We start from the raw sequence: 15,127 nt of genomic DNA, 5'->3' as shown, positions 1-15,127 counted from the left end.
CCCCATTTGTGTCAAGCCACCAACCAAGTGCCATTCTTTTTAAATTTTTATTCTTTCAAAGTTTTACCGCATGAGCAATATGGGCAGCAGAGTTTTAATCTACGGTGGGAAAGGTGCACTAGGATCAGTACTGGTGAACCATTTCAAGTCTATGAAAAGCGTAAGTTAAACTTTATGGAATGTATGAAAGCTTGAATGTTTTGGTTTCATTCAACAAAACCTTTTGCAAACGTTACCTCGTAGAATACATCATACTGGACCACCTAGGGGTGTAAGGGGTATGCCTCATATGATAAATTAGGTTTTGCTTATTTTAATTCAGTTTTCTGAGTAGTTAATACAATATTAATGTTTGTTTGGTGTCAGTACAGGTAGAGTTAACCTGTTATATGTTGGCTCGTTCCTTTGAGCTCCCGCACTGTCCGTGGTAGGAAGCTATTGTGGTATGTATTTTTATTTGTCTGTATGGAAGTGGGTTGTCCTTTGGATCTAGCTCTGGTTATCATGTTGCTCTCCACGTTCATCAGCTCGTCATAACGATACTCTTTTTTCCGTTTTGAAAGTATGTGTTGTTTAGTATCTAAGAACTCTACTAATAGTAGTGTAAATTATTTAGCTACATACAAAACTCGAAACGACAAAAAATGTGAAAGTTTCATTTGCAAACAAGATGAAAAAACGAAAATCGCTGTAGGCTCTGTTAGCCTATATAGGTGTGTTTTGAGAATTATGCCAAGGAAATAAAACGATAACATTTTGAAGTGGGAACAGCACGTGATATAAGCAAACCAGAATCATATTTGATAATAGGCTAAGTATGTGGCAAGAGTCAGAAATCAACAGTATTTTATATTGAAAAATTGTTTGGACAATTGTTATATTGACAGTGAATATGTTATGGGTGCAAAGGGAGAAATAATATTATGCATGACTAGTCCGAATCCACACACAACATCAGTGTTGGAATTGCTTGTCATATTATTCTATTTTGACTATGTTTAGTTTGTGCACTTTTGCATAGCTTGTAGGAACTAATTTGATTATTACTGGTTCAGGTACAAGTGAAGGTTTTAAGCTGTTGTAAGCATTACTGATATTTACCAGTAAAAGTTAATTCTTTATTCTGTAAGTCCAACAATTAAAATACGCAATTAACAAAATTTTAAAGAATAATATTAATGACAAAAGGTTAAGATAGCTAATAAAAGTTAACCCTTACTTGAATGGTCGTCCATGTTTGCTTGCTCGGTTCAAATGGCTGCGATCTTCAATAGTCAGATGAGAGTCATGGCAGTCGTTATATGTAAATGCTTGGTAGTTAAGATAGGGAAGTAGAAGATGATCAGCTGATGATGGCGAAGGAAGCTCCATGGGTAGGGAAAGGATAGAAGCTCCAGAGGGAAGAGAGAGGGGTGCTCCAGAGGTAGAGGAGGGGATGCTCCAGAGGCAGAGGAACACGCCTCAGCAGGTCCTTCAAGAAGGAGAGATAGATCGACTGCAGATAGAGAGAGTCGTTGAAGCTGTTCTCTTTTATAGATGTCTCTGTTAGCCTGTGAGAAGGTGTTTAAGAGCTCAGGTTCTGTTCTTTATGTTGCAGAGGGTTAGCAATTGAGTGAACTTGTCTTGAGTACGTCATGAGAGTGTAATGGTTGGAAATGATGACTAACTCCAATTGTCCTGGTCGTGTCTGGTACAGGTCTGATATCTTTTAATGGTTTTCTGGCATATCAATTGATGTCTTTCTTTCCTCATGGGCAACTTCCACAGGAGGTTTCTAAGCTGCCTGTAGATAACCAGATGATGATTGTCTTTATTGCTGGTCCTCTAATGTGTTAGGCGTCATGTTCATTGTAATATTGTGTATGTCTCCAGTGTTTAGTCGTTTCTCCATAATGCTATCTGGATTTGTTTATACTTCTATACAACAAATAAATTTATAGTAACTGTCTGCAAGAAAATACGAATTAAGTAAATGGATTGTACAAGTGATGCATGATTACAATATGTTACAATATGTTAATGTTTTGTCATATAGAAAAAGCTCGCTTACACGTAGGATAATGCCAAAACTATCCGCCTAGTGTAAATTTCTAGCAACTTACAAATTCTACGATTCACAACCAGTTTCTTGTCTGTGGTATAAGTTTTCAGACATAAACTATAATCTTTAAAACATGACAAGCAAGTTCAGCCCTAATGAGAGTCTTGAATACTTTTAATCTTTTCAACATCTTTCGACCAATGGGAGATGCCAGCTTTTTGGTCTGAAGCTGCTGTAGGAGGGTGCGGTTTAGAAAGCATTTTCAATGTTGCATATATAAAAATTCTGTGTGAAAGCAATCCCTCGAGGATTGAGGGTGATGTCTGCTTGGAACGGGCTGTGCCTGCTCTGTTAAGAGCATTGTTGCACAAACAATGTCTCGGAGATCTTGGCTGTATATGCCTGAGTGCAGTGGTAAGTCAAACCATATAAGGCTGCCAACTCAGTCTTCTGGTACTTGATATGTAGTGGCTACTTCAACTAACTATATGATTAGCTTGGCCCAAATGTTCGGACACTTTTTGCAGAGATTTTTAAACGAACGAACTTTTATTTTGTTATTATTTGTAGTTGCTTTATCACAACTAACTATTTGTGTTCATTTTATTATAGTTGATCCCAGGAGCAGACATTTTAGCTGGGTAGAAATCTGTCACTGTAAGGTTACATTTTAACCATACCATTACACCACTGCCATGTAATGCGTTATATTCAAATAAATTCTAGCAAAGACTTTTTAGTTGGTTATTACGCCCTGTTAATGTTTTATAACATTATCTTAGCACCTCAAACTAGGCTAATATCAATGAGTTTTTGCTGCCATTGTAGTTTGTCAATTTTAATTATTTTTGGGATCCAGCGTCGTCGTTCTACATTGATGCCAGGGTTGTGTCTGACACGCATCATGATATGGATAAATGTTTTAATGTGTTTTAAATCAACATATCAATAAAACAAATGTCAAAGTATCAATGGTTCAGAGTAATCAATAAAAACTAATTCAGCAAAGAACAACATAAATGTTAGCTAAAGCTACTTGTATTACATACATGTATGATCTCTAAACCTTGTGACACTTGTCATTGTGTTAGATGAATTGATGCTTGCTGTTCTGCATCAGTAGGCCTATGTTATTCGTGGGAGTTGATGCGTTCCAGGTAACACTACCTTGCGCTGTTGCTACTGTCAGTTGCTATGGCTTCCTTGTTCTTGGCTTGTGTCGGGTTGTTTTTTTTCTATGAGTGGTTGTTGTGTTATATTTGGTGTCATTCACTAATAACAAGACTTGGTGATGTTTTCGTAATATTAACAAATGTGATGCATGAACCAACAAGAAAAATAGTAAATAGGAAGAATCACAACTTAATATCTGTAAGTGCTGTGAAACCGATGCATTTTTTCAAGTGCAATGGCTTAAAAGTAAGGTTACAGAATATGGTACCCTTTACACCAAGATGCATGTGTAGGACCTTGCAAGATTGTGCTGTCGAGTTACATCGAAGCTGTTAAAAGGGCTGTCGGGTCTTGTCTATAACCGCACAGCCCATGATTGATGGATTACAGTTGCTGTTGCAACATCTAACCTTTGGAATATGAAATGTCGGAAGTTTTCACTCCATGTATTTGCCTACACATCAAATTGTTTGTATGTTACTTGTAAAAGTATTTGACAATTTTAGAAAATTTGTAATTTGGAAATGAGTAGGCCTATTTTGAACTGACCGTGAGCAGTTGGCTTCATGAGACACTAACTAAATTATACCGGTATTTGTTGGCACAAACTAACAATAAGTCACTAATTTGTGCCAAAAAAACACTTCATCGGTTCCGTTTGTTTTTGTCAAACTAGACTAAATTAGACCAATCTGCTTGTCAATGATCTTGTATGCAGCTGTGAATATATTAAATTCTTTTCTGACATGAATTAAAAATGTCGTCTGTCAAATTTTGAATAAATCATTTTGACAATTATCAATGAGCTACCGCTGCTCTATGCTAACAACGATGACAGATTAGTCGGTGAACTCTTTAACAAACAACTGACAATTGAAGGTGTTTGGTACAATGGAGTGTATAGAAATGGAATAATTGTATCTGCATTAGATTCTACTCTAGCAATCATGAGAATAAGAAAATATAAATTTATTTTTAATATTAATACCCAGGTAATGTTACCTTAAAGGTTGACTTGCAACAAAATTCACATTGCAGTTATTTGATATAAAAAGATTCACCATGTCTTACTCTGTTGTGTTGTAGGTGCCAAATATGTGGGGGTGTGATTACATGCTCTTAAAAGCTCAAAAACGAACAGTTAATCGCAGCCACAAAGACCGCCATAGTTTGGATTCTCTTTCCAAGACGGCTCAAATGTGACGTAGCTGTGTTAGATGGTTTCTGTTTACACTTTCATGCAACCTTATTCGTCGAAATATTTTCACAAATATACTTCACGCATTCAATAAAACCATGTCTATTGTTCAAACGCGTCTGTTTTATCATCATTGTAATGCTGTCACTTTTAGCAGTGATATCTTATAACTTACCGTAAAAATTCAGTTAATTTTTTAACCTTACCTCGAAGGAGTACATATCATTGTCTGATAATCATGACGAGCCTGTTGGTCACCTGTGATAATCGAAAAGTGCTGCAAAAATTATTTGTGAAGTATTTGGTCACATGATCAGATTACGACTTGACGATTCGACCAAGCCGAAACAAAACTGTAAAGTAGCGAGCATCTATATTTGATACGGGGTCTTCGGTAAAACCCGAAGTGTTTTTCATAAACTAGTGCTACGATAAGTTTTATATTGAGCTTTTTATTGGCCTTACAATTCACGTGAAAACATCACGTGACAAGACGATAACCAAACTGTAATGAATGCGTCAGATAAACAGATTCCAATCTACAGCGGCTTTTCATTTTTGAGCTTTTAAGAGCTTGTAATCACATTTCTACACATTTAGCACCTACAACACAACAGAGTAAGACATGGTGAATCTTTTGATGCCAAATAACTGTAATGTGAATTTTGTTGCAAGTCAACCTTTAAAACTAAATTGTGTTACAAGTACATTTTTGTGTTGTTTATTAACTGGAGATTTTGTCATGTCTCTTATGAGTGATTCAGGCATAAATTCAGGTCACATTTATGCCTAGTATTTTCAATAGTTGAGATGGCAGGTTTGCGTTTGTTCAGGTAGAATATTTATTGATAATCTGCAAACTTGAAATGAAGCTTAGAACTATCTGTTTTCCTCCATGGCACTGGAGGCTTTAAAATATCAGCCATGTTCTATACAGCCTATTGCCTGTTAGCTTGTTTCTTATGTGCTGCTAATTAGGAAACTCTGGCATGGTTCAAGCCACTTATAAATTTAAGCAAGCCACATGAATCCGTTCTTACCGTAAATATTAAACACTATGAGCTTGTTTTCTCGGCAAACACTGTGGTGAAGTGCCAGCACGTTTTCTATGATTTCTTTTGATGATTGAAAACATGTTTTCAGTCATGATGTGAGTGAAAACTGGTGGTTCGGTGACCAAAGAAGCCAAATCGTTCCATGTAACAGTTATCATTCAGTCAATGAGAAACTGGTTTTACACTTTGGAGCATGTGAAAATGAATGTATCATTCATTATTTTCGATTACCTACATCAAGTGTTTCTCGAGTTACTGTAGACCTAAAGTATTTGTTTCACCATTTATCTTGTTCCTTTGGACTTAAAATTGTTTCGCGATGCCAACATATTGATTTAAACGTAAAAATGGAGAATACACGAAACTTTAATTAGATCTTATAGATATTATTTTAATTGTCTTATATATATGTTTATTGCTTTTCTAATGATTCTGAACTGATAAACTAGTAGAGTGATTTAAGTTTAGCAACAACAAACATTTCTGTAAGGGCTGTTAGTTGTAGCACAGGTATCTAAAAACTCCTAATTTAATGCCAACTTCGAAGCTGTCTTGTTCATCTTGCAGCTATTTTAGATTTGTACTTGTAAAGGTTAATGGCTGTTAATATTTTTAGTGGGTTGCCTCTGTGGATCTAGTACCCAATGAGGATGCGGATTTTAATCTGATCCTTTCTGAAAGTACTTTGCAAGGCCAATCAGACCAACTTAAGAAATTGGACGACGAACTACAAGGCAGCAAATTGGATGCTATTTTCTGTGTTGCTGGTGGCTGGGCTGGTGGCAATGCAGCATCTGAAGGTAATCTTTCTCTTCTCACTGTCCTTAGAGCTCATCATGACCAGTAGTTCATCCACTGCCATCGGCGCTGATCAAGGTGCCTCCTTCAGAGCAGCCTGATACCTTGATCTATCAGTGTATTGATAAATGAAACGTTAGAGGTATAAGCTGTGATTAATTGAGTTATCTGTCTTTAGATTAGAATAAATTGTGAGATAAGTTTCACAGAGAGGTGATATGAACATCTGCGCTATACAGCACAAAATATGAATTACATTTTCCACTTATTTTAAAAATGCTGTCAAGCATATTCAGCTGATATAAAGCGTGTCATATTGGCAGGTTATCACTTCACATTTCAATGTTACCTGCAATGTGCTGCCATGGTAAGATTTAGTTTTCACATAGAGAATTTGTTGATTCTGTTTATTGTTAAACAACTTTGAAATGTTGTTCAAATAGTGACCATGCAGGTAGAAGTCATGCTTTGCTTGGAATGTATTTTCAAAATTATTAATTAATATTCATTTTTAGATTTTGTGAAGAGTTGCCACTCAATGGCCATGCAGAGTATGTGGACATCAGTGCTTGCCTCTGAGCTCTCTTCTAAGCATCTAAAGGATGGGGGTGTTTTTACATTGACAGGCGCTCAACCTGCTCTCAAAGGCACACCAGGTTGTTAATTATCCTCAGCTTTTTCTGTTATATGTGTTCATCGGTTATTATTATATATACAATTTTTTTTCCACGATGTAACTGAACATTATTTTTCGATCAATGGTCATTCAATCATTTTCGATCGTTTATTGATAGTATATTTTAAATATAGACTACCATGTAGTCCTTGCTTCTTTCGTTCAACTGATAGTTTCTAACAGATCTCACTGTTGAGAAGTCGAACAGATGATTTGGTTTTTAAATATTGTTGTGAGAATCTCCTAAAGGTGGTCATTACAACATTCATCGCAATACTTTTCCTTTTATTTTCCTTTTCAGGCATGATTGGTTATGGAATGGCAAAGGCTGCCGTACACCAGCTAGTGGCGAGTCTTGCTGAGCCCAATTCTGGACTTCCAAGCGACAGCCTCGTCGTGGCAATTCTTCCGTAAGTCACAGTCGCTCATAACTGCAAATTCATAAACACTCAGAGGTTGAGTTTCTATTAACTTAGTGTACGGATTTTTTAATATTTTTAACAGACAGAAAATTTAAGCAAGTATTTTACTCACGGTGCGAAGTAATTTCAAACATGACTTCTTATATTTTCTAAACGCTACAGTTCTGTAAGTATGTACGTATGTATGTACATACAGTTCTGTAAGTACTTACGTGTGAACGTACATACAGCTCTGTAAGTATGTACATACTTACAGTTCTGGAAGTACGTACATGTGTAAGTACCTACAGTTCTGTAAGTACTTATGTATGTACATACATACAGTTCTGTAAGTACGTACATCTGTAAGTACCTACAGTTCTGTAAGTATGTACGTATGTACACAGTTCTCTTTCACATAGTTGGAGTCGATCGTACTCGAACAATACTAAATAACGCTTCTTTTTAATTGTCATGTCATAGATTTCAAGAGGACTAGTGAAACATGAAAGAAGGTAATGCTTCTTTCCAAAATAAATCACTAAATAATAGAAAACATGGTAGCATATATTTACATCAACCAAGGGATTTGAATAAAAAAAGTTTGAAACGAGTTTCAAGTAAAGAAGCTGGATGTAATGATTACGCATAAAATGAAAAAATAACAAATACAAAAAACAAAAGTATAAATAAATAAGTCATGCTAGACTCTCTATCTCCGTATCGCTATCTCTACCCCCTACCTACACGCTGTCTGTCTCCGATGTCACCAAGGCTACATCTCTGCCAACTAGTTTTTAACATAGATGCTAAGTGATAATAAAAATGTCTTGTTATTATTTTTTCGTTAGTTTAATCTCTCATCTTTAGCTTTTTACTTAGTTTCATGTAATTTCTTTGTTTTACTGCTATATATGTTCATTTACCCTGAAATATTCATTAAACTTTTGAACTATAAAACTAGGTAAATGAAACATTGCATTTGTGTAGGAGTGTGCGCTCCAACATAGATGGTTTTAACTTGCGGAAGGAACTTCATATCTTGAGGTTTGACTGTATTGTTATCACTGCAAATGCAGGTGTTTTCTATACAGGCTTTATCAGGTCTGCTGAAAGGTTATCTGGAGAGCAAATCACTTTTATTAAATTACATAAGTTTTCCTATTTAGCAAATATAATTATTAAACAGTTAAAATGTATCTTTATATATCTTGAAACATTTTTTGGTTATTGTTGTAGAAGGTCAGCTAAATTTACAAAGTCTACTAAATCTTTTGTTTTAATATATCATAGATCAACATGAAAATTGTTAATTTGTCAATGTGGTGTAATGTTTGACTGGTAGCATTCTTTTGACACGCTCAAAAATGCTAAGAAGCTGTTGTACCAAGACCGGCTCAGGTTGCCATATTGTCTAGAAATGGGAATGCTGTCTGTAGGCACCCATTAAGTAAACTTAAACTCGAGGTCTTCATCTTGATGACATCACTAATGTTCTTTACGCAAAAACATGGTTATCTTATTCTTCATAAATTGCTTTTAAAAGGCAGCCATTTTTCTGTTATTTTCCTTGTTGTTTACGAAGTTTTGTGGTTATCTCACTAGTAAAGACATCTGAGGTGCATTAAGGATGTTTTTGTACATCGTCCTGTACTACTCTAATTTGCAATTTATATTATACGTTGAAATTCTCGTGTTATTCGCTTTGAAATTTTTGTTCCTTAAAAGAAATTTCTGCAATGCTAATGCTTATTCAAATGTATAATTCAAATTTTAAATATGCATTTTACAAGTTGAAGTATACAGTAATGTGACCATAACGTTTCTGAACTAAAATAAACTAGCTTTTTGTTTATCCAGGGTGACCTTAGACACACCCATGAACAGAAAGTTCATGCCAAATGCAGATCACAGCACTTGGACTCCTCTTCAATTCATTGCCGAGTGAGTAGCCATACTAAAGCTTTCTTGTCGTCGACTAACCCTTTTTATACATTCACACTTGCTAGTGGATGTCAAGTTGATTAAAGCACCACTCTATGTATAACAGCGATGCAGTTGTCAAAAGGTTATATGCTTATGCTGAGAAAATGCCATGTATATGTGTTGCAGTTTTGCCATATGTACTCTTAGTTATCGCATACTTGCTCTGCCACTCCAGTGAAGTATTTTATTAACACTATGGAGTTGTTTGCTCCCGTCATATTGTGATGACAAACCCATCAATTGCATAGGATTAATGTGACCGAACGCATCTGTGAATTATCATTGCTGGTATATGAGTGAAAGATAACTTTTACTATGTAGCATTCTGACTTTTTTATTATTAGATGAGTCAAAGACATTCACACCCGAGTTCATTTTTATAATATTTTACAAATATTAAGCTGTCATGCATTGACGAATATTGCCACGGAACAATAGTCCTACCATATTTTGTTATTCTGCGGGTTAGTTACATGTTATTCGCAAACTAAGTTTAATTTTGCATGCTATAAAATTAACCAGTAAATTACAATGTGTACTTTGATAATGCACCGTGCGAGAAGATACTTTGACACCAAAACAATGCTTGTCCTGTATTATACTTTTTACCCCCACTTGATTTATGGAATAGAGTTGTGGGACCATACTGGCTCAGAGTTGGAAAAGATTTTGCTATTACAGAAAAATTTAAACCAAATGCATCAGTAATTAATAGCTTTTTTTATTAAAAATTGTTTTTAAATTCCTGCTTGTGTTGAATTTTCTCAATGTTTTTAAAGATGTTAATTGATCACAGATACCGTACCATAAAAAAGACAAGCAATGCTTATAAAATGCAATACTTTAGAACTAATAAAGGTTCAAAATATATGTTGTTCATTGCAGCTATACTATTCAATACTTATGTGACTTTCGTGACTTGGCTTCAAATATTATAAAAGTGAAGCTGGTGGCGCGCTTGTGGGTGGGCTGCTACCGGTGCTCGCTCATCTGTGTGATTCCATAACTGTGTTTGTTCTTCTGCAAACTGCCAGCGAGGCTGCCCTGCTGCTAGTCGGACTGCCCTTTTTGTTTTGTTTGTATTTTTTTATGCTTCACCTATAAATTACATGCAATAAAACATCGCACAAAAAATTCATGTATTTCCACTTGTTTGTTTATATAGGCTGTTCGCTAATTGGTGCTCTGGTGTTGAGAGGCCAGCCAATGGCAGTCTGCTTCAACTCTTCACGAAGGATGGCTCAACCAGCGTTGTTCCCGCTGAAAAGTAAGAAGGCACGATTCCAACTTTTTCAAACATGTTCCTTAGCTATCATATTTTATAACTCATAATATCAATGGCTACATGCTCTAAACATTCCATGTCTGTTGTACTAAACTTTTTAATAACAGCAAATAAAATATATAAAATACAATAACTATATCATTCTTTTTTTTCACATGCACTCCAGTACAATCATTCAGCATTGTGGCAGGCTTTCTATAAGGTTTCTATTATACGTCCTGGATAATGCGTGATATAAAAGATCAGTATCTTGAAATATCAATATAATGTAAGCAAATGGTGAAGTTGGAGAGTTGATTTGAGTTGGTTTTGAATTAAAAGTACATCCAGTAGAGTTTCACTCATTTCCCCATTCTTTGCTCCTTTATTGGGGGGCTGCTCCAGTTGGCTGAACTTGTTCTCTTAAAAAATCGAGGTTTATGAACTTTAAATAACTCGGTGAGGTCTGGTGTGTATTTTCTGAATGTACCGAGGATTTCATTTGAGCGTTTAAAATTGTTTCTTGTGTCCTCATATTGCACCACTACTGCCCGATTCAGCTGATCACCTACAACACAAAAACATCTCAAAGACACATTTTACATTACATCTATACTGATGAAGATAGTATGCTTTGAGTTGAACTTCATGTATCCCTCGTATCTTAGTGAGATGTTGATAGCACAAAAGGCGCAACCATGACCAATAACGAGACCCCCCCTTTTAAACATCCAAGTCAAATACATGTATGAGTAGTGAAAATGGAGCAGCCATGGCCAATGAAAGATAATTCATCCTGTGCTCAATATGGTAGAATATCAGCAGTACAAATGGAGCAAACATGACTGATGGTAAGACAACTCCCTTGTACCAACCCAAGTGAGGTGCTGATAGAACAATAGTAAACAGATCTCTTTGTACCCAGCCAAGAAGGATACTAGTCATATAAAAGGAGCAAGCATGAGCAATGAAAAGACAACTCCCCTTGTAGGTATATATATACAGTCAAACATGGATAACTCAAACTTCACGGGACCGAGCGAAAGTGTTCGAATTATCAGAGCGTTCGGGTTATCAGAGCACTGTCACAAGTCCATGTATTTACTTATTTATTAGTAGATACATGTACATATACAAACTATAATATAAATCAAAAGCACAAATGGCTTGTTTCAAATTAAATGCTTCTAATGTAAAGTTTAAAACGTTTTTATTAAAAAGTATAGATTTTTCTATCACTTGAGATTGGTTCGTTGTTTGAGGTGATGTTATTGCCAGGACGTTATTTAGATTGACATTGGCAAAACTTGATCGCTGTTGAAATGCTCAAAAGAAAAGACATCTCTTTCTTTTGAGCGTTTTACCCACGATCAATTTTGCCGATTTTTCTTGAAGTTTATGCAAAGATTACCTCACTTTACCTGGGATTCGTTAAGAGCAACACTCCGAGGCAGTTCAATTAGAAGTTTTACGAGGTTCTACGGTACATTGTATATCACTCACGCTTTTTGAATGGATACTTATTGAATGTACACACGTATTCTGTGTTTAGGTCAAACGATGAATAGTTTTTTTAGCTAAGACAACGTATACGTTTAATTACAACAATTTTTAAGACGTTTTAAACATTCAACATTCTGACGTTGATTCATCACGGATTCAACGTCGGAAAACTATTCATCGTTTGACCTAAACACAGAATACATGTACGTTCAATAAGTATCCATTCAAAAAGCGTGAGTGATAGAGTGATATAAAATGTGCCGTATAACCTTGTAAAACTTCTAATTGAACTGCCTCGGAGTGTTGCTCTTAACGAATACACTTTCCTTGCTTCCGAAGGGCGATCGCTAAGCGAATGTTTGGTATAAATCAAATTTCACCAAACCTTTAGAAAAGTCGTTGACAAAAATATTTTGCCGATGGTGGTAATAACGACGCTCATGAATTACAAAAAGTTGAGGTTTACCTCTATGGCTTGGAATATATATATGTAAGCAGGATGCAGTAGACGCTCTGGTAATGGTGCATCTTAGGTTGGTACAACGCGCATACAACGCATGCGCAACGGACATACATGGCACTTGCAACCACAAACATTGTGGATACAATGTCGACACAAGTAATTAACAATGCATCCGCTACGAAACTGTTAATACAAACGTAATTTTAACGTAATTAATAAATATAATTAATATAATTATAATTAATGTACTTTTTGGACTGTTTGAAAAGTTATTGCATGCGAGCTGGTCAGCGCGCATGCGCTGTCAGACCGTTGTATGCGCGTTGTGATGATAGTGTATCCACAATGCTTGTGCGTTGCAAGTGCCTTGTATCTCCGTTGCGCATGCGTTGTATGCGCGTTGTACCAACCTAAGATGTACCATTAGCGACGCTCCTATAATGTAAATAATCCGTTCTGGGAACGCTTACGTTGTAGGGATTTTATGTTAGAAGAACAGTGAAATACATGTAAATTGCCTAATCTATTCCAAGATCTTTCTAAACTCACCCCTTTGGCCCTTCGAAAAAGAAAAAACTAGACATAACTTTTTAATTAAATGACTGTACAGTACTGTGGTATTATTGATTTGTATCAACAACTTTTCTACTTTTTTCATTTTCACCGCGTTTATGGTCCATGACTAATTATTTGTAAATATAGTGAAGCTTCGGTTTTGATTGATTTGATTGATTAGATTGCGATTTGTTCGTCTCGGATCTCAAACATAAATTCGGTTCATAAAACCGGAGCATGCGCATTAGAATTAAACGTTCGGAACAGCTCCGGAAACAGCATGGAAACATTCGTTAACGAAGGGAGAAGCAAGTTACGCTTCATAAATTCTTTACAAACGGAGGGAACCATCTGGGACGACGTCCCTCTACCGAAGAGATTTGCTAGGGAGACAACTCCTCCAGTCGAGTTATCCTAAAATCCTAAATTGTTTTGGAGGAGAATTTTCCTTCAAAGATGTGAAGTAAACATGCCATTGCTGTTTATATTTTTTTTCACACGATTTTTGATGTAACTGATCTGTTGTATTTTTTACTGTTTCATTATCGATTTCTGCAATTTTGGTATTGTATCTTAACCTAGAATGTTTTCGAAGGTTGAGAGCAAAACATACGAAATGTTTACTTTTTGTTCTCTGTTTTCATCATCATAGATAGAAAATCTTTTATTAAAAACAAACACGATCTATATCTACCCGTTTTTATTTATAGTATGTAGTATACAGTACAGTTTATGGTGTAAAATGTTAAAAAATACTTTACCGAAGTTGTTGTCTCGCCTTGGAATGGATTAAAATTTACATACATTAATTCTAATGGGAATAATTGTTTCGGATCTCAAAAAACTCGGTTTTCGAACAACCTTCTGGAACGGATTATGTTCGAGAACCGAGGTTCCACTGTACTATTAGTACAAATGGCAATGGAAAGGTAACTCCCCTAGTACCCATCCAAGTAAGATACTAGTAGTAGAAATGGAGCAATCATGGCCAATGAAAGACAACTCCCTTTGTACTCATATCAGTAATATCTTGTTAGTAATATTGTAGGAAACAGGATCAATGAACTGGCAACTCACCTTGTGCCCATTTGGGTACAATGCACTTGACAAACTTGGGGTCATCAAACTCATCATCGGCAGTCAAAATGCTGACATCAATAAAATCTGGTTCACAATCATTTCTACAACAAAAATGTGAGTACATCGTATTTTTTCTATAAAACTGTACAAATTGTATTAAAAAGAGTGAAGAAAAAATACTGGCTCATACAATCAGCGTGTGCATTCTCATTTGCTGAGTTTGCTTAGAGAAAGTGCAGGTGAGGCATCTATGTCTAATAAAGATGTCCTCTTTGTCAAATCAAAAGAAAATCCTTCAAAACAAATGCTATCGAATTAACGGTACGTATACAGTTGAACGTCGACACATGAAGCTTATCCAATTTGATCTTTACGTTGTATATCAAAACCGCTGTAAGTCAAAGCAATAATTCCTAAAAGAATAGACTGTGTATCATTTTATTCATTCCATAGCTTGAAAGCTGAAATATTTTTTGTCACCCCGCCTTTACCACAAGGACTGGTAAACAGACCTGTAGTCTTGCTGATACAGAGGATCAACAGTGTGTATGTAGGGCTGGTGGTACAAAGCCAGTCCAACTTAGACTACTGAACCATAAATTAACATACAGTGAAACCTCGATACTCGAACGATTCCAAACTTGAATAAGAAATTCGAGAATATGTCGTTTTAAAATTCGTACATTTATTCAGAAATTAAACAGTCAAATCTGCGTCGATCCCGCAATGTCAATTTGAGTCAGTCTGTCAACGAGGATAAACTTACTATTTGCGCAACGACTTTATTTCAGGCTGTTTTGTGATCGATTTTAATTGATCATGGTTCCGAAGGAAATCCGCAGTGATGAGAAGCCGAAAATGAAGACTGTCGGGACCATGATTGAATTGGAATGGAAGATGATAGCAAAGTTTGAAAATGGTGTGCGTGTCTCAA

General features: G+C 35.8%; 2 protein-coding genes across 3 annotated transcripts in view; one reads left to right on the top strand and one right to left on the bottom strand.

Annotated features, from left to right (window-relative positions):
* The first annotated feature begins 7 nt into the window (after positions 1–7).
* LOC137392897 (dihydropteridine reductase-like) lies at positions 8–10,746 on the top strand. The gene is made up of 6 exons (XM_068079255.1): positions 8–160; positions 6,084–6,267; positions 6,781–6,921; positions 7,243–7,351; positions 9,203–9,286; positions 10,494–10,746. Exons 1-6 carry the CDS (start codon positions 71–73, stop codon positions 10,597–10,599), a joined length of 714 nt encoding a protein of 237 aa, XP_067935356.1. The 5' UTR covers positions 8–70; the 3' UTR covers positions 10,600–10,746.
* Positions 10,693–15,127, bottom strand: part of LOC137392896 (inner centromere protein A-like) — a 47,951-nt gene continuing 43,516 nt past the window's right edge. For both annotated transcript variants that reach the window (XM_068079252.1, XM_068079253.1), the window contains exons 19-20: positions 14,191–14,294; positions 10,693–11,160 (exon numbers count right to left, since the gene is read on the bottom strand). In XM_068079252.1, the coding sequence (XP_067935353.1) occupies positions 10,955–11,160; positions 14,191–14,294 (310 nt within the window). In that variant the 3' untranslated portion in view covers positions 10,693–10,954. The remainder of the gene's footprint in view (positions 11,161–14,190; positions 14,295–15,127) is intronic.

Source organism: Watersipora subatra, chromosome 4 (assembly GCF_963576615.1).
Source record: "Watersipora subatra chromosome 4, tzWatSuba1.1, whole genome shotgun sequence".
Classification (NCBI taxonomy): Eukaryota; Metazoa; Bryozoa; class Gymnolaemata; order Cheilostomatida; family Watersiporidae; genus Watersipora; species Watersipora subatra.
The sequence above is the reverse complement of the archived record's forward strand: the minus strand, read 5'-3'. Positions and strand labels throughout refer to the sequence as shown.

Bases quoted from the DNA above. Each gene is read 5' to 3' on its own strand.
- LOC137392897 (XM_068079255.1), top strand. From the start codon at position 71: ATGAGCAATATGGGCAGCAGAGTTTTAATCTACGGTGGGAAAGGTGCA. The intron at 161-6,083 runs GTAAGTTAAACT...TAATATTTTTAG, and splicing joins ATTTCAAGTCTATGAAAAGC to TGGGTTGCCTCTGTGGATCT. The intron at 6,268-6,780 runs GTAATCTTTCTC...ATTCATTTTTAG, and splicing joins TGGCAATGCAGCATCTGAAG to ATTTTGTGAAGAGTTGCCAC.